The following is a 26,063-nucleotide window of genomic DNA, read 5'->3' as shown; positions in this document are numbered from 1 at the left end:
TAATTTAAGTCAAATTATGTGATGTTTGTTGACTGGGTAAGGCTTAAAATATTCAGGGAAGTTATATATTTTTATACCAGTTAGCTACCAAAGAATTATAGATTAAATGCTTACCTTTCTGCCCAGCCAATGTGGCTCAATGGTTGAGCGTCAACCCATGCACCAAGAGATTGCTGGTTTGGTTCCCGGTCAGGATACATGCCTGGGTTGCAGGCTCATGCCCAGTGTGGGGCATGCAGGAGGCAGCCAATCGATGTTTCTCTCTCATTGATCTTTCTCATCGATCTTTCTCCCTCTTTCTTCCCCTCTCTTTCAAAATCAATAAAAAAATATTTTTAAAAAATGCTTACCATTCTGCTAGGCTCTATGATTAAGTAAAAATATATAACATGTTGAAAATATGGACACAAATATGGTTCTAAAATATGTCAGTGATAATGCTAGTAAGCAGATAAAGGTATAATTGGCCTGATAAACATATTCAGAGCTTATAGAATATATATATTTTTCTCTTTTTATGGCTCTTAAAGCCATGTTAAAACAAAAAATTTCAAAGTGTGAGTCCTTTACTAAAGCCACTCTCATCTATACCAAAACTTCAGGTGTTTGACTGACTCATACAATTTTCCTTGAGAGGAAAATAGGCTCATCGTACCCAGTCAGGGGTGGACAAAACTTTTGGTTCTAAGTCCTCATCAGTGTTCAGTTAGTCCAGTCAGCCAGAGACAGGCCACTGAGCATCCTCAGTCTGATGGCAAAGCCGTAACATCAGACTTACCTTGAAGACAGGGTGCTGACTATGAACTTCAGATTCATCTTGGGAATCTGAAACCGTTCATTTTAGTAAAATGCTTTAAAATCCTTAGTCCAAGATTGGTGTTTGTCTAAAGCATTTACTTTGAAAAAGTTTAAGGACTGGGAAATGAAGAACCTTAAATATACCAGAAAGAATGCTTCTCCCAACCAACATTTGATCTTTTTTTTGTTTTGTTTTGTTTTTTAATATATTTTTATTGATTTCAGAGAGGAAGGAAGAGGGAGAGAGAGACAGAAACATCAATGATGAGAGAGAATCATTGATTGGCTGCCTCCTGCACATCCCACATTGGAGATTGATCTTGCAACCTGTGCATATGCCTGGACCAGGAATCCAATTGTGATCTCCTGGTTCGTAAGTCGATGCTCAAACACTGAGCCACACTGCCCGGGCAACATTTGGTCATTATGAAGAGGACTGAAAAGTCTTTAAAACCACCCTCTCTGTATAAGATCACTGGGGTAACATGCCATGACCCACTCCTTTTTGTCCCAACTGCCCCTAGGAAACACATTTTCTGCTTCCCAGCACCCAAGTTATAATTCTGTGTAATGAGATAGAATTAGAAATATCTGAGGTCTTTCAGGGAAAGCTTTTACTTTCCTGGTAAAAGGGAAAGATGACCTAGTGCTGCTGCTTTGTCCCAGTTCAACTTTGAGTGATGTGGCCCTGATGCCTGGAGATGCAGCAGTGGTCAGACTGTGGGCAAGAAGGCCACGTACCATGATTGGTGGGACAGAGCACTACAGATTCACTGCACCAGCCCTGGACTGCTTACCTCTGGACTTCCTACACCAGAAAGAAGCCCTTTCTTGTTTAAGTAGATTTGGGTTTCTGTTACTTATGGACAGACATCCCTAACTGATACAGAATTTGGTATCTAAAAATTAGTGACTTCCAGGATCATTTTTAAATTTAATACAGGACTTAGGAAGAATTGTTTAATTGTATTTTAACAGATGTTTAGTACAGTCTCAAATATGGTGTCTGCTGGCCAGCTCAGGGGGGTGGGGGTGGGGGTGGGGGCAGATTCAGAAAAGGAACAGTGGTCTCTGCCAGCACTTCCTCTCTGAAATCAGCTGTCGTGTCCTCCCTCGGCACCGCCCCCCCCCCCCCCCCCCCCCGCACCAGCTCATGGCCCAATGCTGGACAATTCAGTTCCTCCCCATTTGTCTCTGGTGCCTTTCAAGCTGCTGCCTCAGCACTGGAGCTCAGGATTGAGTCTGACTGCCAGCAGAGGATCCAATAAAAGACACCAGGACTGGCAAGAAGATACGTGTGTAAGTCTAAATGCAGAGTCTCCACCCCACCCCATCCACCAACACTGACGCCTTGCTGTGAGCATGATACACTACGCAAAGCCACTGAAATCTGCCAGCTGTTTCTTCCAGCAACTTCCCTCTCTGATACAGGTGGGCAGAGTGCCAAACACTCACACTTAGAGCATCCCTCATTGAAGGTGAACCTTGACAGTTCATTAGCTCTCAGAGGCATGCCCTTCTTAAGTAAGTGTATCAGACACTGAGTCACAGAACAGGAAATAGAGAAGACCTGATTTTAAACAAATGTTTACTGAGTATTTTCTGAGAATTGGCAGAACCAGTGACACAAAGAGGGACGAGACGTATTCAAGCCACACAGAAATATGAATCCATATTCAGCAGCAAAGGTAGCTTTGTGATCGACTGACTCATTCATTTAAGAGTTAGGCATCTATAGTGAACCAGGCTCTTGGAGCTGAAGATATAAAGATGAATGTCATGGCTCTAAGCTTTGAGGAGCACAGTCTTCCAAACATCCATCGTTCATCTACCTGGTAAATGTTCGTTTATCTACTATGTATCCAGCGGGCTCAGAGCACATGTCTTGAGAGGAAACATTCCATAAAAAGGATTATGCACAGTCACTCTGCTTTTGAATAGTATCACAGGTGCCTGAAGTTGGATTTAGGGAGAATAAAATGAGTGTGGGACCTGGCCTAAGGCACTTCAGAGGGTCTGCCAGCAAGAATGACCAGGCTCTCTCCCTGTGGGGTGACCAGACACTCCAGTGCAACTTGGGCCACCAGCCTCTCCCTCTTATTTTGTGTCTGTCTAAGCACTTTCCCTGGAGGTGGTGTTTTTCTGTTTAAATCCCTATTTTCTTAGGGTATTTGTCTCTTGTCAGTCTTCCCAGTGCCTTTATTTCCTCTCCTTTGCTTCCGAATCTGCCTTTCTGTCCCTTATTCAGAGAACTGTAATGTCAGGCCTGGGACGTCCCCTTCAAGGACTCCAAGTCAGTGTGAAGTAGAGATTACTGAGGCCAGAGAAGGGAAGGGGCTTGCCCAAGATGAGCAAGTGTGTTGGTGATAGGAGTCGGCACAAGATCCAGGTCTCTACCTGACGCTTTTGATAGAATGCACCAGTTCTGCCTTGATGAAGCCCAGGGAACAAACTGCTCTTCTGAACCACGACTACCCTTCTGAACAGCCCACACCCTTCCTCAGAACCACTCTCCCAGCTCGGAACTCACAGATCCCGTGGGAGCAGCCTCATTCCCTGGTACCTCCGTGATGGTGCCTGTGGCCCCACAGCAGTGTTGTCTTATCCTTTGGTTAGGATGTTCTGTCTTTCATCCAAAGTAATCAGTATTCTTTCAGAAAATTGCCCTTTTGCCTAAGTTTTTTGAGCTAGATATCTGCCCTTGAGAGCCCTGAGTTCTGATTATCTCTTAGGCTCTAGTGAAGTGCCCTTACTTCATGGACTGATTCAGACTCTTGCTTTTTCTTTAATCCTCCACAGGCCTGTCCCTCTCCAGTCACTAGCTGTCCTTCCATCTGTGCAGCCTGTGCCTGAGGAAATTGCACAATGGCCAGGCCAAAGCCCTGAACACAATCACTGATGCCTCCAGAATATGACACCATTTAGAAATTAATTCCCTGGCTAATTCTTGAAGCCAATGTTAAGTAAGCAACAAATGCTCTGTAATAGTTTAAAAGCTCATCTCAACTCTCATCTGGAAACTCCCCTGTGGCAGATCTATAATTTAGCTTTCTCTTTAGTTTTAAACATTTTATTGCAAAAACAATATAACCCACAATTCAGAAGGCCTGGAAAACCATTAGTTTTTTGCCATCCTAATGAGGGTCTTTCTGGTCTGTAAGTAACCTTAGTGCTGTAGGACAGGACCTCCAGCTTGCTGGTAATGACATAATTGTAACTTGATTAGGTAAGTTTCTTTTAACCCTGGAAAAGTTTATATAAACAGAGGAATATGAAACAAATTCAACTCAGGCTTTTGCTATTTTGGGGTTAAGTTTAGGTGACCTGTATCTATTTGGTATTTTAAGAACTTGCAATTTTAAGAGAATGTGACAAATTTGAGTACCCAATGGACTGACCTTGTGATTCTAGTTTTAAAGATGTAATTGAGTGATTGATGTAGACCAAGTATGTCAAACTCAAAGGCTAACACGGGCCTAATAAACAAGGTTTATGTTTATGTGGGCCACAAAAAAACAAAAGCTTCAATCTTCATAGAAATGTAGGTGTATTTCTATAGAGACATGCTGAATACAAAGGGCTGAAATGAGTAATCGTTAACGTAAAATAATAGAACATTTTAATAAAAATTAATATTTTTTCTTGAATATTAACCTATCAGACACTGAATAACTGCACGAATTAATAAGCATAATGTAAATAAACCTATTTTTCTTGTTCTCCGAAGGCAAAATATTTCCTTTTGCGCACACCAAACAAGTCAGTCCAAGACTAATGACGTGGCAATCGGCTGCTAAAATATTTTCTGCTACTATTAGTGGAGAGAAATGGTGCACCTGCGTAAGGCGCGTAAGGGAAATGAATGCAACACGATTATAGTAATCAGTCATTAGCAAACGTTATAGTTCGTTATTAATAATTAAGTATAACAAGATATTGTAAAAATTAAGTTACGAAATTTTTATTAAAACGTTTCTTACATACCATTACATTGGCTGGGCCACAAAAATACTCGTGGTGGGCCACATGCAGCCCGCAGGCAGTGAGTTTGACATGCTTGATGTAGACTTGTCATTTAAGTTAAAAGGTGCAATACAATTCTATTAAGATTATAAGCAGTATGAGAACATTTAAGGCAACTTAGCATTCACCATATGTAGTTGGTTAAGAACTTGGGAAGGCTTGTGAGCAAACTGAAGTATTCTAAACAATAAAGTGTTAACTTCATAAATGTGGTTTAAAATTGTTAAGGCAGTTTAAATAACTAAATTTCTGAATGGCACCAGTTGTCAAGGTTTCCCTTAACAGTAATATAGGTTACTATTTTTTATCAAAGTTATAAGTAGACTAAAGCAATTTAAGTTCAATCTAAAAGCTTAAGGAAAACCTAACACTTTAAATTTGAATAAAATGAATATTAATTGAAAATAAAAATAAATCCAAGCAGTCTTGTGTGTGTGTGTGTGTGTGTGTGTGTGTGTGTGTGTGTGTGTGTATGCCACCATAAATTACAGTAAAAATATACAGAATGTTTGTCTAATGTTAGAAATTCAGTATTTACTTTTTAAGCAGTCATTTGCTCCTTACATTCTGTCAACAACTAATATTCTCTACATTTTACAGATGGGGAAACAGAGGCAGAGGAAGGAATCAGTGGCCAGAGTGGAGGCATCAGGAGGCAGAACAAGAGCCAGCACTGCACTTGGTCACATGGCCCCACCTCTCCCCCACCGGCCTGGCTTGCCCACTGTTTAGTTGGCCTTTATTACAGGTAAAGTGAAACCCCACAATGAAGAATCACCCTTTATCTCCAGAAGTGATTATGTGACTAATTTGAAATCTCTGTGACTCCTTGTTTTCCTCTTCAGCATCAATTCTAGGACCAAAATGGGGCTGGAAAGCTACCACTTGGCCTGAGAAGTTTAGTCTGATTTCTGGGAAAGAGGCAGCCTGGCTCCTTAACTGTAAATAGGTCATTAAGAATAAGAACAAGTGGATGTTTTCTCTCCCCACCTTCTTTATCCCCTTTTCTTTTTCTCTCTAAAATCAATTTTAAAAAAAGACTAAATATATTGGGATTGAATGGCCCTCAGTCCCAGCTGAGCTAACACTCTGAGGACTGTGACGTCCCTCCCGGAGGACAAAGACAGGAGGAGAGGACACAGCTCCCTAGAGAAGGGCAGTGCGGCACAGTGAGAATAGTGGCATTGGTCAGGAGGCCTGGGTTTAGGTCTCTGATCTGCCTTTGGCTGAGCAGCCAGGGCAAACCACTTCCTCTAGCTGAGGCCAGCTCCATCTTCAGGGAAATGGGGTGAATGTTTGCCTCTGCTTGAGTCAAAAATTTGTCAGGGTGTTATGAAAAAAATAAAATAAAATAAAGCTCTTTGTAACATTAAAAAAAGAAAAAGAAAGGCCTGATTATATATTGATGGAAATGGGCTTCAGAAGAGCAAGCCCGTTACATTTTGAGTCATTTAGAGCTCTGATATTTCCAATGGCTCTGTTTGCAATCCAGCCCCATCATTGGGCTCAGGGAGTATCAGAGGCCTGAGTTAGACCCTGTGAACAGCTCACAAAGGCCTACCACTGACTTTGTAACCTCATCTCAGCTCCTCTTTCCTTCGGAAGAAAGGAATAACTGTCCCCGACTAGTAGTGGTCTGGCTCGGGGCACATGTTCCCAAGTGCCCCAGTTGTAACTGCTTGGTATGTGCAAAGTTGCAACGACAGTTGAACATGGACTTTGAATCAAGGGCATTAATCAAGGATTTGAAAATAATTGCTTCCTATAGGGCTGCCTGAGTAGTTCAGTTAGTTAGAGCGTTGTCCCGATAGGCCAAGGTTGTGGGTTCGATCTCCAGTCAGGGCACATACAAGAATCAACCAATGAATGCATGTGGAACAAATCTCTCTCTCTCTCTCTCTCTCTCTCTCTCTCTCTCTCTCCTTCCCCCCAAAAATATCAATTAATAAAAATTAAATATAAAAAAAGAATTGCCTCCTGGAAACTAAATCCTGATTTCTGAAAATTCAACAGAAAGGGAGGATAATTACATTCCAATACAGTCAGGGCTGCACACAGAAGTCGAGTTTAAATAGGAGGATTGCCCTAGCCTAGCTGGTTTGGCTCAGTGGATTGTGCGTCAGCCCATGGACTAAAGAGTCAAGGGTTTGATTCCAGTCACAGGCACAGTACCTCAGTTGCAGGCTCGATCCCCAGGCCCAGTAGGGGCATGTGTGGGAGGCAACCAATCAATGTGTCTCTCTCACATTGAAGTTTTTTCTGTCTCTCACCCTCCCTTCCACTCTCTCTAAAAACCAATGGAAAAATATCCTTAGGTGAGAATTAACAAACAAACAAATAAATAAATAAATAATAAGAGGATTATTAGGAGAGAAAGGCGGCCCTCTCTGAGAATCAACCTTTAGCTGAATCAGGTCAGACTGACTCGGGGGGCATTGGGCAGCCCATGTCCTCATTGCAGTCCATTTCCCACTCCCTCGCGCATAGCTGCTTGTCAATTCATATCCATGTATTTGGTTTAAGAAATTACTCTCTGTGGTAGGCAGGATTGTCATATGGCCCCCAAGATTCCCGGGCCTGTTGCACATAACACCTTTTCCAGTTATTTAGTCAAACACTAATCTAAGTACTGCTGGATTTGCAGATGTAATTAAGATTCCTAATTTGTGGCCTGGGTCCTTTAAGGCAGAGTTTTCTCTGGTTGGTTTGAAAAGAAATCAGAGTTCAAAGCATGAGAAGGACTCAGCCTGGCTGACATGAAGATGGAGGAGCCATATGGCAAGGGATGCAGGCAGCCTCTGGATGCTGATAGTAGCCCCTGCTGACAGCAGCAAGGAAATGGGGACCTTATTACTACAACCACAGGAACTGAATTCTGCCAATAAGAATGAGCGTGGAAGCAGGTTTTTCTCAGCCCAGCCAACACCTTGATTTCATGAAACCCTGAACAGAGAATTCAGTCTTGCTGTGTGACTTCTGACCTACAGAATTGCAAGCATAAACGTGTGGTATTTTAAGCCACTAAATTTATGTTAATGCTCCTCATTATGTGGCCTGGAAATTAGGCAATTTCCATCAGTAACAGTAATTAGTAGCTGGTTACACAGCCAAATCAATTTGGGAGTTTTCTCATTTGGTGAGAAAACTACAATTACAATTTAATTTTTTTAAATTTTTCATTTTGAATTACAGACTTACAAAAATGTTGTAAAGAGTACAAAGAATTTTCATATACCCTTCACCTCAACTTCTTAAATGTTACATAACCACAGTGCAGTAATCAAAACTTGGAAATTAATATTGGTACAATACTAAACAAATTTCACCAGCTGTCCTATAAACTCCCTTTTGTGGTTCAGTTTGCAACCCAGAATCACATATTCCATTTAGTCATTATGCCTCTTTAGTCTCCTTTAGTCTGGAACACTCTCTTAGTCTTTCTTTGTCTTTCATGATTTTGACATTTTTGAAGAAGTACTTGCTAAGTTATTTTGTAGAATGGCCCTTATTTTAGGTGTCTCATGTTTTCACATGACTAAAGTCAGGTTATTCATTTTTTTGGCAAGAATATTACAGATATCGTGTGTCCATCTCAGTGCCTTATATCAAGAGGCACATGATGCTGACTTGGTCCATTCCTGGTCCATTAACTTTGATCACTTGGTTAAGGTGGCTGCCAGGATTCTTTACTGTAAAGTTACCATTTTCCCCTTTGTGATTAATAATTACCTTGTGAGAGATTCTGTGAGGCTGTTAATATCCTGTTTCTCATCATATTTTACTAATTTTAGCATACACAATGATTCTCCTATAAAATAATTATTACTGTGGCATTTGCCAAATGGTGACTTTTCTTCTACATTTATTAGCTAGAATTCTAATAATTCTATAAATTCTAGAATTTGTAGAGAAGAGCTTTCCTTCCTCTACCAATTATTTGTTTATGTCAATATGGATGCATGGGCTCTTATTTTAGCTTATGGGTCACAATCCATTTCTTTCATGATTGTCCCAGAGGAGCCCTTTCAGGTTGGCCCGTGTCTTTTGGACATGCCTCTGTCATTGGTTGGGACCTCAGCAAAGTGATTATTTTTTGGTGCCACAGATGTCCTGTGGTCATCTCCAACCCTGAAAGATCTGTTTCCTCTAAACCAGGATCTATGAGTTACTGTGTCCAACTATTCTAAATGTTTGTAGTTTTCTTTGATACTATGGATCATTCATCCTTTCATAGTCACACACACACACACACACACACACACACACACACACACACTCAGAATCACATTTTGGTAAAAGACAGTCAAGGAGCTGGATTTCTCTTGCCTCACTTGACCCCACTGAACCTCAGCCCCTACATTTCCTTGGTCCAGCCCACGTGCTCCCATCCTGTGCCCTCACAGGGGCTCCCATCAATCCTCCTCTTCTGGGACCCTTCCCATTCACCATCCAGGAACCCTCTCCCTGCTTCCAGCTCTAATAATATTAATACTACTAATAACAGCAGCTGCCTTTTATTGAGCACTTGTGCTCTAGGCAAACATATTTCATCAGATCCTCAGAGCAATCCATGAAGAATGCATTGTCTCTATTATTTTTTTTTAGCCAGAGGTGATACTGAAATTTTATTTAATATAAATATAATGCACTTTCATCTACAGCACTCATATGCGGCTCCTTGGTTATGATATCAGAGCTACCCAGACTTTCAGGGTAACTGAGGAGAACAAAAATGTAGATTCCTTCTCTCTGTACATTTATTTCTCATATTCTCACTACACACATTCAGGCAGGTAGAATTTTCCCCAGTATTGCCCCTTCTGGGTCAGGTCATAGGGGCTCAGTACTTTCTGCATCCCTAGCATGTTGGCAGTGGCCATGCACTCAAAGGTCCAGGGGTTTTGATTGTTACACTCTCGTTCCTCTTGATCTTTCCGCATCTTCTCTAGGGTCTCACAGCTCATAGCCTTTGCTGGCAAGGGGAACTTGTGGGCAACCTGGTGGAGGAAACCTTGTATCTCTTTGAATTCACAGCTGCCCATCTCTACTATGAAGCTGGTGGCCAGTCTTCACAGGAGTCACATAGTGATCCATGGTGCCTTTGCCGCCCCCCATACGCTGTCCCATACCCTTGGGGGTGATGGGCTTGAAAGGGGCTGGTACTCGCCATAAAGCAAACATGTTCTTGGGGTCCATAGAGCGGTTGGTCGTCAGGTGCATCATTTCAAAATGGCCCCAGTGGAGGTAACCACCACCCAGTGCCAAGACTGCAAAATTGCCTTCTGTGAACTCAATATCTTCAGTTGAAGGTCCCCGTATGTCACGCAAGTTCTTAGGTTCCCTTTGCACTTTGGCACAAATCCTTTCAACAAATCTAAGCTTGGGCCTTTCAGGAATGGAAACATCCTCGAAAATTGGCACCAAGAGTAGCGTCTTTAGGCCAGCACCGGTGGGTGGGACTGCCCAAGAACCTGATAAAGGCACCTGTAGGAGAGGCACACTGGTGCGGGCAAGCTGATGCCACATGGTCACACGTGTCTAGCTGTGCCCGGCTCCCCACAGCGACCACGGAGGTTACCTTGACCCAGAGTATGGTGGTCTAGGGCCTGCAGGGATTCGCTGTCCCTATTTTATAGTCAAAATATTGAGGCTCCAGGGGGTATGTCACACAGCACAATAAGCACAGATCCTCCTCCCCAACCCTGCCCTTTGCCTGCACCCTACCCTAAGGTTGGCTGTAGGTCTGCCTTTGGGCAAACCCCTAGGAGCTGGGAAGGTTAAGGCAGCAGGAACTTGAAACCACTGGAACCATACCACGTGGAGGGGCATAGAGTGGGGAGATGGCCAGGCAGTGGGAGCCAGGGCAGTGGAGACAGCAGCTGGACTCTCCACACAAGGAAGTCTAGCAGAGGTGGGGGTGGAGCTGTCAAGTCCTTGATGGGCCCTGCTACCCCCTCCCCACCCCTCCTCCTCCTCTCTTCCTCCTTCACACACTCTTTCCTACCTGTTCCTGACCCCCATGAAAAGGCGCTCAGCCCCTTCTTTGGCCTGGAATCCCTTCATTGGAGACAAAACCTTACATTCAGTCATTAGAAAGGAAAGGCTGTGCCGGGAACCAATTCCAGCATGTAATAATTATAAGAGTTTCACCAAAAGATTGGTGAAGCTTGGGGAGCTCAACAGGGTTGAGTCAAAAGTAGTTTACCTGTTGGAAACGGCTAAACAGCACTTCCCCCAAACCTGAGTAAGATTGTTAACTGCCAGACAGCTCAGGGCATTTTATTGCCTCCTGTTGGCCAAACACCTGAACAGCTGTAGGCTATTCCCCAAACTGACAATGCTTCTGTAACCCTACCCTTTGAAGTGTATTATTTTCACCTTGCCTTAGGACAGATTGTGTTGAATAAAAGCACGGGTCCTTGGTCAAGGTAGGAGTCTTTAGCTCCTTTAGCTGAAGATCCTCTGACCCCCAATGCCTTTCAAAATTATCTCTCATTTCCGGATTCTTTAATCATCTACGCGCAGCCCCTTTCTCCAGAATGCTGAACCCTTAGTAAGGCTGGGAAAAGAACCCCGGCATTATGACGCCCGAACGAGGGACACCAATAAGTCTGGGAAATGTAAAAAATACCCAAATACCTGGCTAAGGAAAGGCTGTGGTGAGGACCAGTTTCTGAGGGTAAAGAGTATCAGATATCTTCCTATTTGAGGGTTACCCTTCCTTTGGAGAAAGCATGAAAGCCTTTGGCCTCTGAACTAGAAAATAAATCTGGGAAGAAGGCCCTTTTCTGCCTGCAGCAAGAAAACCAGAGGCAGTGGCCTTGGGCACGTCCTGCCCCAAGAGCCAGGGCAGGAAGCACTCAGCCAGCACCCATGCCCAGGAAGAAGGGTGCTCCTGCCCTGGATCAAAGGAGCTCCAGGTCTGTTCTTGTTCCTCCATTGCCCTCACCTCACAGAGGAGTTCCCCTTTCCTCTTTGGTTCTCCAAGTGCCCTCTGCAACTAGGAGAACTAGTTACCTCTGTATCACCTGGAACTTTGTGAGAAATGCAAATTTTGGGGCCCCATGCCAGATTTACTGAATCAGAAAATGGGGCTGCAGCCCAGTGATCTGTTTAACCAGCCCTCCAGCTTGCTCGCCTCCCCACAAATTTGAGCACCTCTGTTTGCAGGACCTCAGATGACCTGATTATGCTATTGGTGGTGACCATTCTAAAATGAGGATAAACAGGGACCTGGAGGAAGTGGGAGGAAGACTAGCCTGGCTAGGCAGCCCTCAGGAGGGGTTCTAGCAATTAGGCTAGACTTCAACAACACTTTGATATGGTAAGAGCTCCCCAGGACAGGAGCAGTGTTAAATCAATAGTCCATTAAACTGAGAACAATGTTAGCAGACACAATTGAAAGTTTGGTGAATAATGATAAAATTACTTGGTTCTATGCCTCATACTATATTGTTGACAGAACCTGGGAGTATAGTCTCAATTTAAAATTACTTCATATCTTTTCTCCACATCAAAACCCTGAAGGCCATGTCCCACTACTCCAGCCCATGTCCCCAACAGGTACGGCTGTCACTTCAGCAAATCTAATTTCCCTGCCACTCTCTTATCTCTATGTGAATTTGCCTCATTGTTTCCTCCCTTCTGCGGGGGACAAGCAGAAACACTGGAGTTATTAAATGTTGACATCAATCCTTGTCAGCTAATTTGGTAGTAAAATAATAAATATTCCCCAGGTTATTAAACAACAACAATCTGAGAGGGCTGCTCACTAAACATGGACCAGAAACACGACAGTGATGAGTCCCATGTTCTTTTCCCTACCCAGGATGTGGAGCTTTCAGACTACATGAGTCTGAAATGTTTTCACTTACAAGACTTCTGATGCCAAATGTGTGGGTTTTTTCACACCAACAACCAGTTCTCTAGCCCTCTGACACCAACTGGGTATCTAACAATTCAATTCAGTTCTGGCCCTAACTGCCCAGAGGTAACCTCAGACCCTACATACAGGTCAAGGGTTTAGTTCTAAAAGACTACCCTAACTTCAGATGCCAGTTGCAAGGATTGTGTGTTCAAGCTACCCACTCTTCTGTCCAACTTGGTGACAAAGTTGGAGATTCTCACAACTCCCTCCTTTTGGGTTCAATAATTTGCTAGAGAGGCTTACAGAACTTAGAAAAGTGCTTTACTTGCTATTATCAGCTTATTATAGAGGAATAGCCAAATGGAAGAGATGAGTAGGGCAAGGTAAGAGGGTAGAGTTGCATAGAGCGTAACACCCCGAGCTTTCCCAACTCCATCATTTAGGGTTTTTCATTGAGGTATTATTACACAGTCATGATTGACTAAATCATTGACCATCTCTGGCCCCTCTCCCCTGCCGGGAGATGGGGAGAGGCTGAAAGTTCCAACCCTCTAATCATACTTGGTCTTCCACCAACCCCATCCTGAAGCTAGCTAACCTCCCCCCGCCCCCCAGTCATCTCATTAGCATACAAAAAACTCTCATCACCGCCTGGCTGGTGTGGCTCGGTGGGAGAGCATCGAGCTACAAACCAGAAGGTCATAGTTCAATTCCTGGGTCAGGGCACATGCCCGGGTTGTGGGCTTGATCCCAGTGGGGGGCATGTAGGGGGCAGCCAATAAATGATTCTCTCTCATCATTGATGTTTCTATCTCTCCTCATTTTCTCTCTGAAATCAATAATATATATATATATATATATATATATATATATGTATATATATATATATATATATATATATATATATATATATAATTATTTTTTTAAAGAAATGATTAAAAAAAACCCAACCACTGGTTCTGACTTTTCAGCTCACCCGGATGTTTTTCCCCCACTACATTGAAAGATGGACATGGGTGCTTTAAATATTAGATCAGAAGGTTGTTCCTAACGTTATTTTTTTCAAATTGCAATATAAAACAGTGCTTTTCAAAGGAAGTAACAGTTACCTGACTGGAAAGGTGACCTGCCTTTGAGACACTTGAGCCCACCAAATGGTAAAGCATTTTCTCAGGTATTGGCCTTCACAGAGGCAAAATAAGTAGGAATGAGAGGGATGATCTGTCTCCTATTTCTCTAGGTTAGAGTTCTTTAAGTCCTATTATTATTATTATTATTATTATTATTAACATATTTATTGACCTGTGTGTGAGGTACTGCTCTATGTTCGTTGGAGAGAAAGAGCAATGAACAAGAGAAAAATAAAGCCGGGCAAGAGAAGAGGGAGAAGGAAGGATTTTGAACGAGTGGCCAGGGTGACTATCACAGATGTACTTTTGGGGTACCCCTCCAGCCTTGATGTAATTTCACTTCGAGCCCAGCAGCCATTTCAGCAGTCCTCTGTACCTGTCCTATGTTCCTGAGAACCTAAGGATAAAAACAGGATAAAGTTCCCCAAATCCTTCCAGGGATAATGTTCTCGAAAAGCCCCAAGGACCTGGTTGTCTTCCGGATCGGAGGAGCTTGCTTTCGGTTCAGTGGCCTCGTGAGGAGCAGGTCGCAGCTCCGGAGGAGGGGGCGGCCGCTGGCGGCGCGGCCTGCAGGGAGCGCAGGGGTTAAGCGGTCTCCGCGAGGGCCCGCCCCGCCGCCGCGCTTCCCGCCTCGCCTCGCGGGGTTCCTCCTCCGTGTGTGACGCGCCCGGGCTTTGCCCAAATATGTCCCTTTCCCCCTCCCTTGTCCTGCGCCCGACGCCCGCAGGCGCCCCCGAGTCGAGGGGCTGGTACTTGGACGTCGCCCGGCGTCAGTGTCCCAGGCCCGTCCTGCGGGGAGCGCGCCTCCGCGATGCCGTTCCGAAAAGGTAGGCGGGGTCCCTCCCGAAAGCAGACGGGAAACCTACGCGGGCCAGGTGAACAGCCCGCGCCCGGGTCGGGGGCGGCCGCAGGCGATGCCAAGACCGTGCGCCGCGTTGTTGCCTCCGGGCCAGGACTGCCCTTCTGGGTCCCGAACTACCCCCGCCCTGGCTCCGCGTTCCCGGCTCCAGCCCCGCATCGACCTCCTGGCCAGCGCCGCCCCTCAGGCCGCTCGCGGGCGGACCCCGGGTGCCGGAGACGGTGTGCAGAGCTGGGCGCGAGTCCCCCTCAGTCGCGCTCCACTCAAGTTCCGAGATGCAGGTGGAAGAGGGTTCTCCGGAGGGAACAGCTGGGGCTTCTGCAGTGGCGGGATCTTCGCAGCGCCCGACCCGGCTGCGCGCGCTGATTGCCGTCTGAGTCTAGGAGGGGGACTAGGGGACTGGGGCCGCGGCTGGTGCGGAATGCAAATCTGAGTGTGAGTCCCGTCTTCTCCCTTTCCCACCTTCGATCCGTGGGAAGTCATGTAACCAAACACCTGGAGCCTCCGTTTCTTCATTGGCAAAATGGGCGCTTGAATAGGGATGACTGTGTGGGGACTGGTGAGACGGTGCTCAGAAAAGCAAACACTTAGCGAGGTGAGTCCGGCCTGGAGTAGGAAGGTGCCCTCTGGCACGATCTTCCTCGGTGTGCAGGGCACCCTGCCTGGAGCGCCCCACCTGGCGCACCTGCAGGCCTTGCCTAGGTGATGAGGAGGCATTTAGGCGTTTCACTGGCGCTTTCTCCTCAGCACGGGGTGGTGGTTGTGTGTGCAAGGTCTGCCAGAAAGTCCCAGATGCTCCCATGGTCCCTGCCTGGATAGGGGTCGCCCTGGTATTTGGACGATTTACGGGCAGGGCATGGCGGCCCTGCTGCTCCCGAGGCACTGTAGAGCTGGGGTGGGAGCCTTGGAATAGGGAGGGAGATGCAAATTTACTTTTCAGTCAGAACTATCTGACTCCTCTGCTTTTTCTATTTGTGTTGAGAGCGGCTTGGCCTCTGGTGACTCATTATAGACCCAAAGCTTCCCTACCCCCACTTGAGTACAACTGAGGTGAGAACTGAAAGGAAGCCTTGACTCTGGGAACCTGGGACCTGGATCCTGGGACCATGCTGTGAGCTTGCTCCCTGCTCCCTCCACCCCACCTTTCTTGCCCTCTCCTCACTTCTCTCATAATTCAGATTGTCAGGTTAGTGCTACAGTTGCCGTGGCACCATATTGCCCTTTGTCCCTTAAACAGTGGTTGCTAAGGTGCCATTACTACGGAGCTCCTGGTTGTGAAGGGGGATGGTTGGCACTTCCTGTCCCGTTGGCAGGTGGTGGTGAGAAGGAAGGAGACAGCTAAGGACAGTGAAGTTGAGCTCTGTCAGGTCCTCAGTCAGCTGATGACGTTTAGTCCCATGGTTACTGTCCTCAATGTCTCCATTATTCCATATATAACATGGCACCTTGTCTTGGGAGGTTCTCTCCGAGCCCCCACCTGACCTCATTTACCAGCAGTATGAATGGTCATTTCTCCGTGGAGTTGAACCCTTCCCCTGCCCACTGTGTCCTTGAGGTCTCTGGTGGCAAACACTAGAAGGCAAAGATGCCTGTTTACTTTAGCCAGCACTCTGGGAACCCTTATGCAGCAAGGATCAAACAACTAGGCTGTTAGATTATTTTTATGTATGAAAATTTCACTTTATGACGGCATATTTTAGTGTATTATTATATCACACAGGACGAAACATTTGCACACTGCCAACCATGGTAAGCTTTTTCGTTTGTCTTTTTTTAATCTGAAGAGAACTTTGCTGCATGAAGAGGAAAATACTGTCCCTTCATTCTGTGGATGCTGATTTCTGAATCTCCCAGGGTGTGAGAAACAGTCCTTGGGTTTTCTGGAGGCCAAGCCAGGGTGGGGACTCTGGAGGATTTCGAGTCCAAGGCAGAACCATCCTCCACTTCATTGGGTGCTGATATATTTAGAAGCAAGCACAGTAGAAATTCCAGGGAGACGGGCTTATTCAATATGGTGATGAGACATCACCTGGAGCTGCCTAGAGGTGGAAAGTTCTGCCTGTGAGGGTGATGTAGCACCCTGTTCCTGCAACTGTCAGATGGTGGAGACTTCAGAATCCACCTTCCTTGTCTGTGCAGATCTCACCTCGCTAAGTGTTTGCTTTTCTGTGCACCGTCTCACCAGTCCCACCACAGCCATCCCTATTCAAATGCCCATTTGGCCAGTGAAGAAACTGAGGCTCCGGGTGGTTAATGACTTCCAAGGGTTGGAAATTATATATTTTTTTGAATTTTTAACTATATGAATGCATTGGCTATTCAGAAAAGTAATTTAAGGCCCTGGCCCAGTGACTCAGTTGGTTGGAACATCCTTCCATACACCACAAGGTTGTGGGTTCCATTCCCAGTCAGGGCACATACCCAGGTTGCAGGTTCGATCCCTGGTCAGGGCTTGTATGGGAGGCAACCAATTGATGTTTCTCTTTCACATAGATGTTTTTCTCTCTCTCTTCCTCTCTCTCTAAAATCAATAAAAACGTGTCCTTGGGCCCTGGCTGGTTTGGCTCAGTGGATAGAGCATCGGCCTGCGGACTGAAGGGTCCCAGGTTCGATTCCGGTCAAGGGCATGTACCTTGGTTGCGGGCACATCCCCAGTGGGGAGTGTGCAGGAGGCAGCTGATCGATGTTTCTAACTCTCTATCCCTATCCCTTTCTCTCTGTAAAAAATCAATAAAATATATTTAAAAAAACAAAACAACAACAACAACAAAAAAAAAAAACAAAAAAAAAAACGTGTCCTTGGGTGAGGATTGAAAAAAAGTAATTAAAAAAATAAGAAATGAAAAAATTTTGCTGTTCCTTCCCAAAAAGAAGGGAAGCCAGATGGAGGACTTCCTTCTGGCTAACCTTCTTGAAGCTTAATTAACTGTTAATTCCCTTCCCATGCTGTGTTTCTGTGTCTTGACAAGTAAGACTTTGGGAGGGACTCATTCATTCATTCATTCTCTAGAATGAATGCCTTGCTATGCACCAGGCATACACTAGGTGCTGGGTCAATAAGACAGACTTGGCAATTCCCTCCCTGAAGTTAGACCTTTCGGCCTCTCCAACATGGCGCACAGTGCTATGATAATGTCAGGCAGAAACTGTGTAGCATGAATGGAATGGCTGGTGGTGGCTGAGACTGGCCCGGGCTGCAGCTGGCACTGACCTTCCCAGCAGGCAGGTGGGATGAAATGTAAGCACTGCGCTCATGCTCATGTCTCTTCTTGGCTGGTTCCAGGGTGATAGTGGTTGTAGTTGGGGAACACAGTTGGATCCTCAGCCAGGCTGCTGGAAGAAGTAGGTTTTTAGATTGGTTGGAGTAAGAAGAAGGAAATGTCCTTGCGTGAAACAAGAAGGAAATTTGTGAGAACAGATGGGGGCAGGAAGAATGAGACTCTGGGAGAAAGGTCATGAAGGGGGTGATTAAAACTGGAAACTAGCCCTGGCCTGTGTTGCTCAGGAGTTACGGCATTATCCTGTTGCAAGTTTGATTCCTAGTCAGGGCACATACCCAGGTTGTGAGTTTGGTACCAGTCGGGGCTGGTATGGGAGGCAACCCATCCATGTTTCTTTCTCTCTCTCTAGAATAAACACACACACAAAAGAAACAAAAAAACACGTAATAAGAACATATCTTCAGGTGAGAATTTAAAAAAAAAAAAAAAGCTGGAGCCCTGCCAGTTTGCTCAATGGATGGAGAGTTGGCCTGCGAACCAAAGGGTCCCTTGGTCAAGGTCACGTACCTCGGTTGCAGGCTCTGCCCTGGCCCCGGCCCTGGTCAGGGCCCATGAAGGAGACAACCAGTCAATAAGTGTTTCTCTCACATTGATATTTCTCTCTGACCTTCCCTCTCTCTTCCACTCTCCCAAAAATCAATGGAAAAATATCCTCGGTGAGGATTAATTAAAAAAAAAAAAATAGCTGGAACCCGGCCAACTCCACTCACCACCACCCACCAAGGGCACATGCCCGGGTTGTGGGCTTGATCTCCAATGTGGGGTGTGCAGAGGGCAGATGATTAATGATTCTCTTTCATCATTGATGTTTCTATCGCTCTCTCATTCTCCTTCCTCTCTGAAATTAATAAAAATGTATTTTTTTAGAAGCTGGAAACTAGTTGTGAAGGGAAGTTAAGGCAGTTCCTCTAAGAGAAGAGAGCTTTAAAAATAAGATAGATTTTTCAGGTCATTTAGGAGTGGCTCTGCTCAGAGATTGGGGGGTCTTCACTAAATTCTTGATGTCCCTTTTCAGGACAAGAAACCTATAAAAATGTCTTCAGATGGCCGTGCCCCAAGTATTCTTGCACACCCCCACCTTCGGAAGGGTCAGGCAACTAGCAGGTGGAGGTTCTAACTAAATAACAATAAGATAGCAAACTAACACTTACTGAGCACCTTCCAAGTCCTAAGTGCTGTGCTGCCTTATATGTGTTCATTTATCCTCACAACTGCCCTCTGATGTGGCTGGTGTTATTATTTCCATTGTAAAAATGAAGTAAGGCTTAGAAAGTTATGCATAACTTTTCTAAGTTCCTTCATCATACTGGGTGCTAACTAGAGCTGGGACTTGGATGTCTGAATTCTGACTTTTCAGCACAGACCGCAATGATAGGACATCATTTATGTCAGGCAGAAACCATACAGGATGATAGGTCACATTATGAACCAGAAACTTTTCTCTAGTGAGAATCAAGTAGAGGGATAGACATAGATGCCTGATTCATCTGGATCATTGAGAGATGTATGCAGACAGACCCAGATGGGCCTGCACATGAAGATGGCTGGCCTCTGCTTCTTTTGAGGTCACTCAGAACACAGCTGTCAGGTGCTGAGCACATAGCTCCTGGCGGGTGTGGTGGGGTTGATAAACCAGCCAGATGTCAGGCCACACCTGCACAGTGAGCTGATCAGTCCCCTTCTGGTCACAAGGTTCCAGGGATGCCCAGGGAACGTAGGGAAAAACAAGTTGTGCCATTAAAGGGGAAGCAACCCCTTTGGAATTCCTGCAGGTCAGTTGCTTGCAACGAGAACTCAATCACACAGAGTTCAACAGTTCTAGATTCCAAACTAAGACCTCTCCTTCTTTTCTCTCTCCAGTGGGAGTGCAAAGAGCAGATCCTGAAAGACACTGTGCAGGAGGAGCTGGGCTGGTCCTTGCTTCTCTCCTTCCTTTCCTGTGCGCCTCTGCTGTGCCAGGCACCGCCCTCTGTTCTGAGTGTCTGCATTGGCAGACTATGTTCTGGGGTGCTCTCTCCTCCCTTGGGCCTACCAGCTTACTGGATGAGAACAGGGCTCCTAGGCCACTTCAGACCTCTGCCCCTGACACGACTGCAGCATGCTCCCCAAGGAAGGGGACTGCGGGACATCGGCTTTGGCTCAGTGTCTGGTCAGGGGCCTTTCATCTCCAGGTTTCCCCTCTGTGGTTTATCTTGTATCTTGTGAATTCTCAGCTGACAATGTCTTTGCAGGCCTTTCATCATTGAGCTGCACCCTTCTAACATTTTCCTATTATCTGCTGTGGTCAGGTGTGTTCCTTAGCATCCACTAGCCCAAGGCCACCCTGTGCTTTTGCAACCTCTTGCTACCCTCTGACATGCTTTTTCTCACACCCACACCCTCCCTAATGCCTACCATCCTTCACGCTACATTTACATAGGCATGCACGTGCCTGTGCATATACACACGTGAATGCTTCTCATCATTCCTTACTGCCCTGTTCAAATTCAAGTGTTCTCTGCCCCTTTCCATCTAATCTAAGTAGATGGGGCTCTTGTGGGTATATCCTGTCCTATAACCAGCGTTTCAAACATGTCCTCAAAGTATTTCCTGGTTGTTCATCTGTCAGCTATTCGGGGGAGGGTCTGTATATTATACTTCTACAGGGCCAGATGGTAGCAAGTGCTTCATAAATTCTTGGGCTTGGTCATTTGTCAAAAACTCCCAGTTCTCTGGAATGGGTAGTTGCAGAGCCAAATTAAGATAATCAAAACCATAATCACTGAAAGATTATGGTCCTCTCCCCACATAAAAATTTAAAATAAAGACAATACCAAGCCATAAATGTAAGCAAGGCAGACACATTTCTGGTTTTTACTTTGGTCACCATTTTGGTACTTTTGGGGAACCCTGAACAACATTAACACTATCAACAGGTGCTGCAAGCACTAGGTGTAGTCTGCTTATTGGTTCATTCAGCTCAGGGGGAATCTCATGCAGGCAGGCTTTCTTCTTGTAGAGAGCTAAAAACACCAGTAGATCCTTGAAGTGTTCAAGCATCCATCACACTCTTCATCCTCTGCAGTGAATTCTCTCTTCTAACTTTCCAGGCCACTGGGACCTTCCTGAGGGCAGGGCTGGGGTCTTCATATTTGTACTAGTACCTTGCCTTTTCCTTTCCTCCATATCTGCAGCCAATCCCCAGGAGGTGTGGGAAACAGCACCTTGGGGTGTAAGGAAGGCCAGTCTTCCCATCCTTCCCAATTATGTATTTATGTTGAAAGCTGGATAAAATGAACGAGGGGGACAGATGTCACAAAAGGGCAGTGGGAGAGGCAGAGGCAGTGGGACAGAGCAAGGAGGAGAAGGGCAGAGAAGGGAGCAGTGTCCCCAGCCCTGACCCCTGCCTGCTGTTCTGTAGGAGTTGTGGTCTGATGACACAAGACCTCAGGTCCTCTCTCACATCAGCTGGGCCCCCAATATGGTGGCTCCCAGTTCGACTGCACACCAGACCACTCCTTGTGCAGGAATGTGGCCCTGTTTACGGATCAGTTAGTCTCTAAGTATTTATTAGTCCTTTGCCAGGACAGTTCTGAGAGCGGCCCTGGCAGATACCCACATGCAGTAGAAGTGTCACGGAGGAAGCTGGATGGAGCCTCTGAGGTGTGGCAGGACACGGCCCTCATTAAGAATGGAATGTGTACAAAACAGTAGCTTGGGAGCTCAGAGTCCAGGGAGTGACAGGTCTGCCTGTGCCAGTAACTGGATGGTGATCTCAAGTAAGCCACTTCAGAGCACTTGGCCTCAGCTGTCTGTAAAAGAAGGGTGTGAACTGAGATTGCCTCCCACTTCGACTCATACATCGATGCTTCCCAATTGCCTGGATGCTTATTGCAACACAGAGTGTGCCAAGCCTCTAGGCTAAGTTGGCTGCAGGAGACAGAGGGCTTCCCTCTGTGCAATGTCCTGGGACCCCGCCTGCTCTCTCCCAGTGTCTCCAGGCCAGAGGCTAAGTTTTTAGCAACGTAGCAAATGAAGAAGTCATGGCCCTGGCTTCTCTGGTCTCTGCTTCTGTGGCTTTGATTTCAGGACTGAAATTTGTTGGTGTTGGAGCCCATCTACCATGGACGCACACGATACCTTTCTGTCCTACTTGGCCCGTCTAGACCTCTGTCTCTGAGGTCAGGCCGTTATCATCATAGGTCCTCGGTTCCTTCAGGTCACTCCAGGGCTAAGAACTCTGCGACTCTTCCCAGAGTCTAAAGTAATCCTTAGTAGCAGGTCCTCCCATGCAGAACCTCAAGAAAGACTGTCAGGAAGAGATTGAATTAATTTATTTCACAAATTGGAAGCCCTAGTGTTTTCCATATACGTCCAATTGTAAGCAACCTGGAAAATGCAGGAAAGTATTAAAAAAAATTGCTCATCATTTCATGTCCTGCAGAAGACTAGTTCTACTGTTTCCTCATGGTGAATAGGCTAGTGGAGGGGACAACAGTAGGAGGGAGGAGTGGCCCCCCTTCTTATTGGCTCTAAACAGCACCTATGACTCCTGGCTGCATCTTGTGTCCAGGGACTGAGCAAGGGGTGCCTGACCCTAGGGGTGTACCAAGTCCTGGTTGGAAGCCAGGCTGTGGAAGTCTGAGGAGGAAACGGGTTTGTGGCTATCCTACCCCATCCACAAGCAGCTCCTCCAGATGTTGCTCCGGAAGGCATCTGATATGACAGTTCAGCAAGCGCACTTCCCCTGCCTGTACTAACCACCAGTTTGTCAGAAAGAGAGGCTTCCTCCTCCCCATGTCATCGGCCAGATGGAAAACAAGCAGGTCTTTGGACGAGGGACCTTGCCCTGGCTTTCCTCCTTTGACGTTCAGGGTGCAGAGCTGTCCCCGATCTTTTGAGGAAACAGCTATGTTCTTTCTTAGGCCTGAATTGCTTTGGTATTTTGCCTGTCTGCTTGACGTACTGAACCCCAGCGATCAAATTCAGGAAGCCCTCCCCACAGCTGCTGAAGTCATCCAGGAAGCTTGGGGATGTGGGCCATCCAGTCACAGGCAGAGCAAGGTTTCAGCAGTCAGTGGGTGGCAAGCAGGGGCTTTGAGAGGTGCCCCCAAGAAGAGTGGGTTTCGAAGCAGGAAGAGAGAAAGAGAAGATCCCTGGTCATGAGAAAGATGCATTTTGATGCAGATGGAATCTAGGGAAAGCCTGGCCTTCTGTACCAAGACCTGACTCAGGGTAGCCAGATGCTGGCCTAAAACAACGGGTACAGAACCACCAATTCTCTAAGAACAAAAGAACAAAATCAGACATCTGTGGCTCTTATTCCTGACCACACATTCGAGTTCACTGGGGAGTTTTTAAAAAGTCTGATGTGCTGAGAAAGTCTGACTTAATAGTTCTGGGTTGAGGACTAGACAGAAATATTCATGAAACAGTACTTATCCTTAGGACATACAGTACACTCTGACATTTTCTAATCTATTCCATTTCACTAGAAAAAATTTTGGGCTGCTCTGTCTGTGGAGTAGCCCATTCTGTGTCTCACTGCTTCACTAATAAACTCACTTTCACTTAAAAAAGAAAAGAGCCCTGGCCAATTTGCTCAGTGGTTAGAGTGTCAGCCTGTAGACCAAAGGGTCAAGGGTTTGATTCCCAGTCAAGGGCAGGTACCTCTGTTGCAGGTTCGATCCCTGGCCCCGGTAGGGGCAGGGTTGTGTCTGAGGCAACCCATGTGTCTTACATTGATGTTTCTCTTTCTCTCTCTCCCCGTCCTTCCTCCCTTCCACTCGCTCTAAAAATCAATGGAAAAATATCCTTGGATAAGGATTTAAAAAAAGGAAATTCTGTGCTGGTTCCAATAAATTGATTTCTAGGCCACTAATGGGGACTAAAGGCACAATCTTGAAAATGCCATTCTAGTGCAACAGCTTGTACTGCAGTTGCTGGGAAGCTATCAGCTGCATTTCCTAGACTTCCTAGTAGCTAGGATTGCAGGTGTGAGTTAGGGTTTCCAGCAAGATGTGGTTGATCTGTTTTTGGGCTTCTGCAGACAGGCACTGAAGGTGGACAACCTCTTTGTGAGGGGTTACTGAGCTAGGCAGCTGTGGGAAGAAGCAGTGAATCTGGATAAAAGATGGAGGCCCAACAACAACCAGCCATCTGCAAGTGCCACATTTTTCTGGGGGCATTTATAAAATAAACATTTTGGAAACACTAAGAAAAGGAGGGTTATAGATTTGGTAACTGAGGAAATTTGGTAGAAAAGGCAAGAAACACAATGGGAAGCCAGCTGGTATCTGCCCTGGCCTGTGATGTTACTTTAGTCACTTCCATAAACCCTTCGATATTGTGGCAAACAGCTGTTCAGTGCCTACTAGACCAGGTGTGGATAAAGTGTTGAGGGTGCAGCTTTGAACAAAACACCTGCCTCATGGAGCTTACATTCTAATAGGGGCAGATGGGCAATAAACAGAGAAGTGAGAAAATACAGATGAGCCTGATGGGTACAAGTGCAGAGGAGAAAAGTCAAGCAAGAAAGAGAAAGCAGAGTCAGGGCCTTTTTTTTTTTTTTTTTTTTTTTTTTTTTTTTTTTTTTTTTTTGAGAGAGAGAGGGAGAAACATCAATTTGTTGTTCCACTTATTTATGCATCCATTGGTTGATTTTTTTTTTAATCCTATATAATAAAAGGTTAATATGCAAACTGTCCCCTCGGGCAGGAGTTAGACCAGGAGCTCGACCACTTGCTCTGATGTGCACTGACCACCAGGGGGCGGTGTGGAATGAAGGAAGATCTCAGCTGGCAGCCAGAAGGCCCTAATCGGCCCTGATTGCTGGCCAGGCCTAGGGACCCTACCCGTGCATGAATTTTGTGCACTGGGCCTCTAGTATATATATTGATTTCAGGCAGTAAGGGAGAGGGAGAGAGAGAGAGAGAAACATCAGTGATGAGAGAGAATCATGGACCAGCTTTCTCCTGTATGCCCCACACTGGGGATCGAGCCCACAACCTGGACATGTGCCCTAACCAGGAATTGAACCGTGACCTCCTGGTTCATAAGTTCAACCACTGAGCCACGCTGGCTGGGCCACTGGTTGATTCTTATATGTGCCCTGACCAGGGATTGAACCCACAACCTTGGCATATTGTGATGATGCTCTAACCAACTTAACTACCCGGCCAGGGCCAAGGCAGGGGCCTTTGAAATAGGATGTCACTGAGAGGTGACCCACCGAAGGGAGTGAGAAGTGGGCCCTGTGACATATTGTTTGTTTTTCTCCCCCTCTATCCCCAATGTGATATCTTAGGGAAGTGCTCCAGCAGGGAGCAGTGTAGGTGCAGAGGCGGGGCCTCCTTGTGCTGAACGTTGGAGGTCAGTGAGGCTGGAGCAGCATGAGTGTGGGGCAAAGGTCAGAAAGACGGGCGGATCATGGAGATCATTGTAAGGCCTTGGCCTCTCACTCACAGTGGGATGGGAAGTCCTCATCGGGTTTTCGTGGAGGCGTGGAATAAACTGCATATTATAACCCATTTGTACAGTATGTGGCTGCCCTCCTGAAAGTAGCTTGTAGAGTGATGAGGACGAAGCAGGGAGACCAGATCTATCTGGCAGCGGCAACTCTGGCTTAGGTCAGGATGGTGGAGGGCAGGTGGTTGTGATTGGATTTTGAATATATTTAGGAGATAGGGACAGCAGGATTTGTCAGTGGATTGGATGTGGGTGAGAGTGAGTTGTGGAAGCGTCCTAACTTTATTCTAGTAGGCATGTAGAGATGCTGGTGAGCACTGCCTGTTTTCACAGCTGCACCAATAGCAGCGGCTGAGTTTTCTATGAGTTCCTTGAGCTCTGCAATCTTGTAAAGTAATGACGACAGTAGCAATGGGATTTCCCTGAGGTTGTTTCTGTCTATGGGTCAAAAGGATGGGGACTCAGCAAACAGCCTTCTAGAAAGACACATTATGCCCTAACCGGTTTGGCTCAGTGGATAGAGCGTCAGCCTGCGGACTGAAGGATCCCAGGTTCGATTCCAGTCAAGGGCATGTACCTTGGTTTCGGGCACATCCCCAGTAAGGGGTGTGCAGGAGGCAGCTGATCAATGTTTCTCTCTCATTGATGTTTCTAACTCT

At 46.0% G+C, this 26,063-nt stretch overlaps 1 protein-coding gene and 1 pseudogene across 3 annotated transcripts in view; one reads left to right on the top strand and one right to left on the bottom strand.

Annotated features, from left to right (window-relative positions):
- Positions 1–9,596: 9,596 nt before the first annotated feature.
- LOC308251065 (large ribosomal subunit protein uL16m-like) lies at positions 9,597–10,347 on the bottom strand (annotated as a pseudogene). Its single transcript has one exon. The product of its transcript is annotated as a large ribosomal subunit protein uL16m-like (transcript).
- A 4,153-nt stretch (positions 10,348–14,500) lies between these two features.
- PFKFB3 (6-phosphofructo-2-kinase/fructose-2,6-biphosphatase 3) overlaps positions 14,501–26,063 on the top strand; it is a 93,115-nt gene continuing 81,552 nt past the window's right edge. The window contains exon 1 of one of the 2 annotated variants that reach the window (XM_080669550.1): positions 14,501–14,645. In XM_080669550.1, the coding sequence (XP_080525676.1) occupies positions 14,630–14,645 (16 nt within the window). In that variant the 5' untranslated portion in view covers positions 14,501–14,629. The remainder of the gene's footprint in view (positions 14,646–26,063) is intronic. The other variant, XM_080669549.1, reaches the window with a different exon arrangement.

This window comes from Plecotus auritus (genome assembly GCF_963455305.1).
Source record: "Plecotus auritus genome assembly, chromosome: 1".
In the NCBI taxonomy this organism is placed as follows: domain Eukaryota; kingdom Metazoa; phylum Chordata; class Mammalia; order Chiroptera; family Vespertilionidae; genus Plecotus; species Plecotus auritus.
This window is presented reverse-complemented; position numbering and strand designations above follow the sequence as displayed.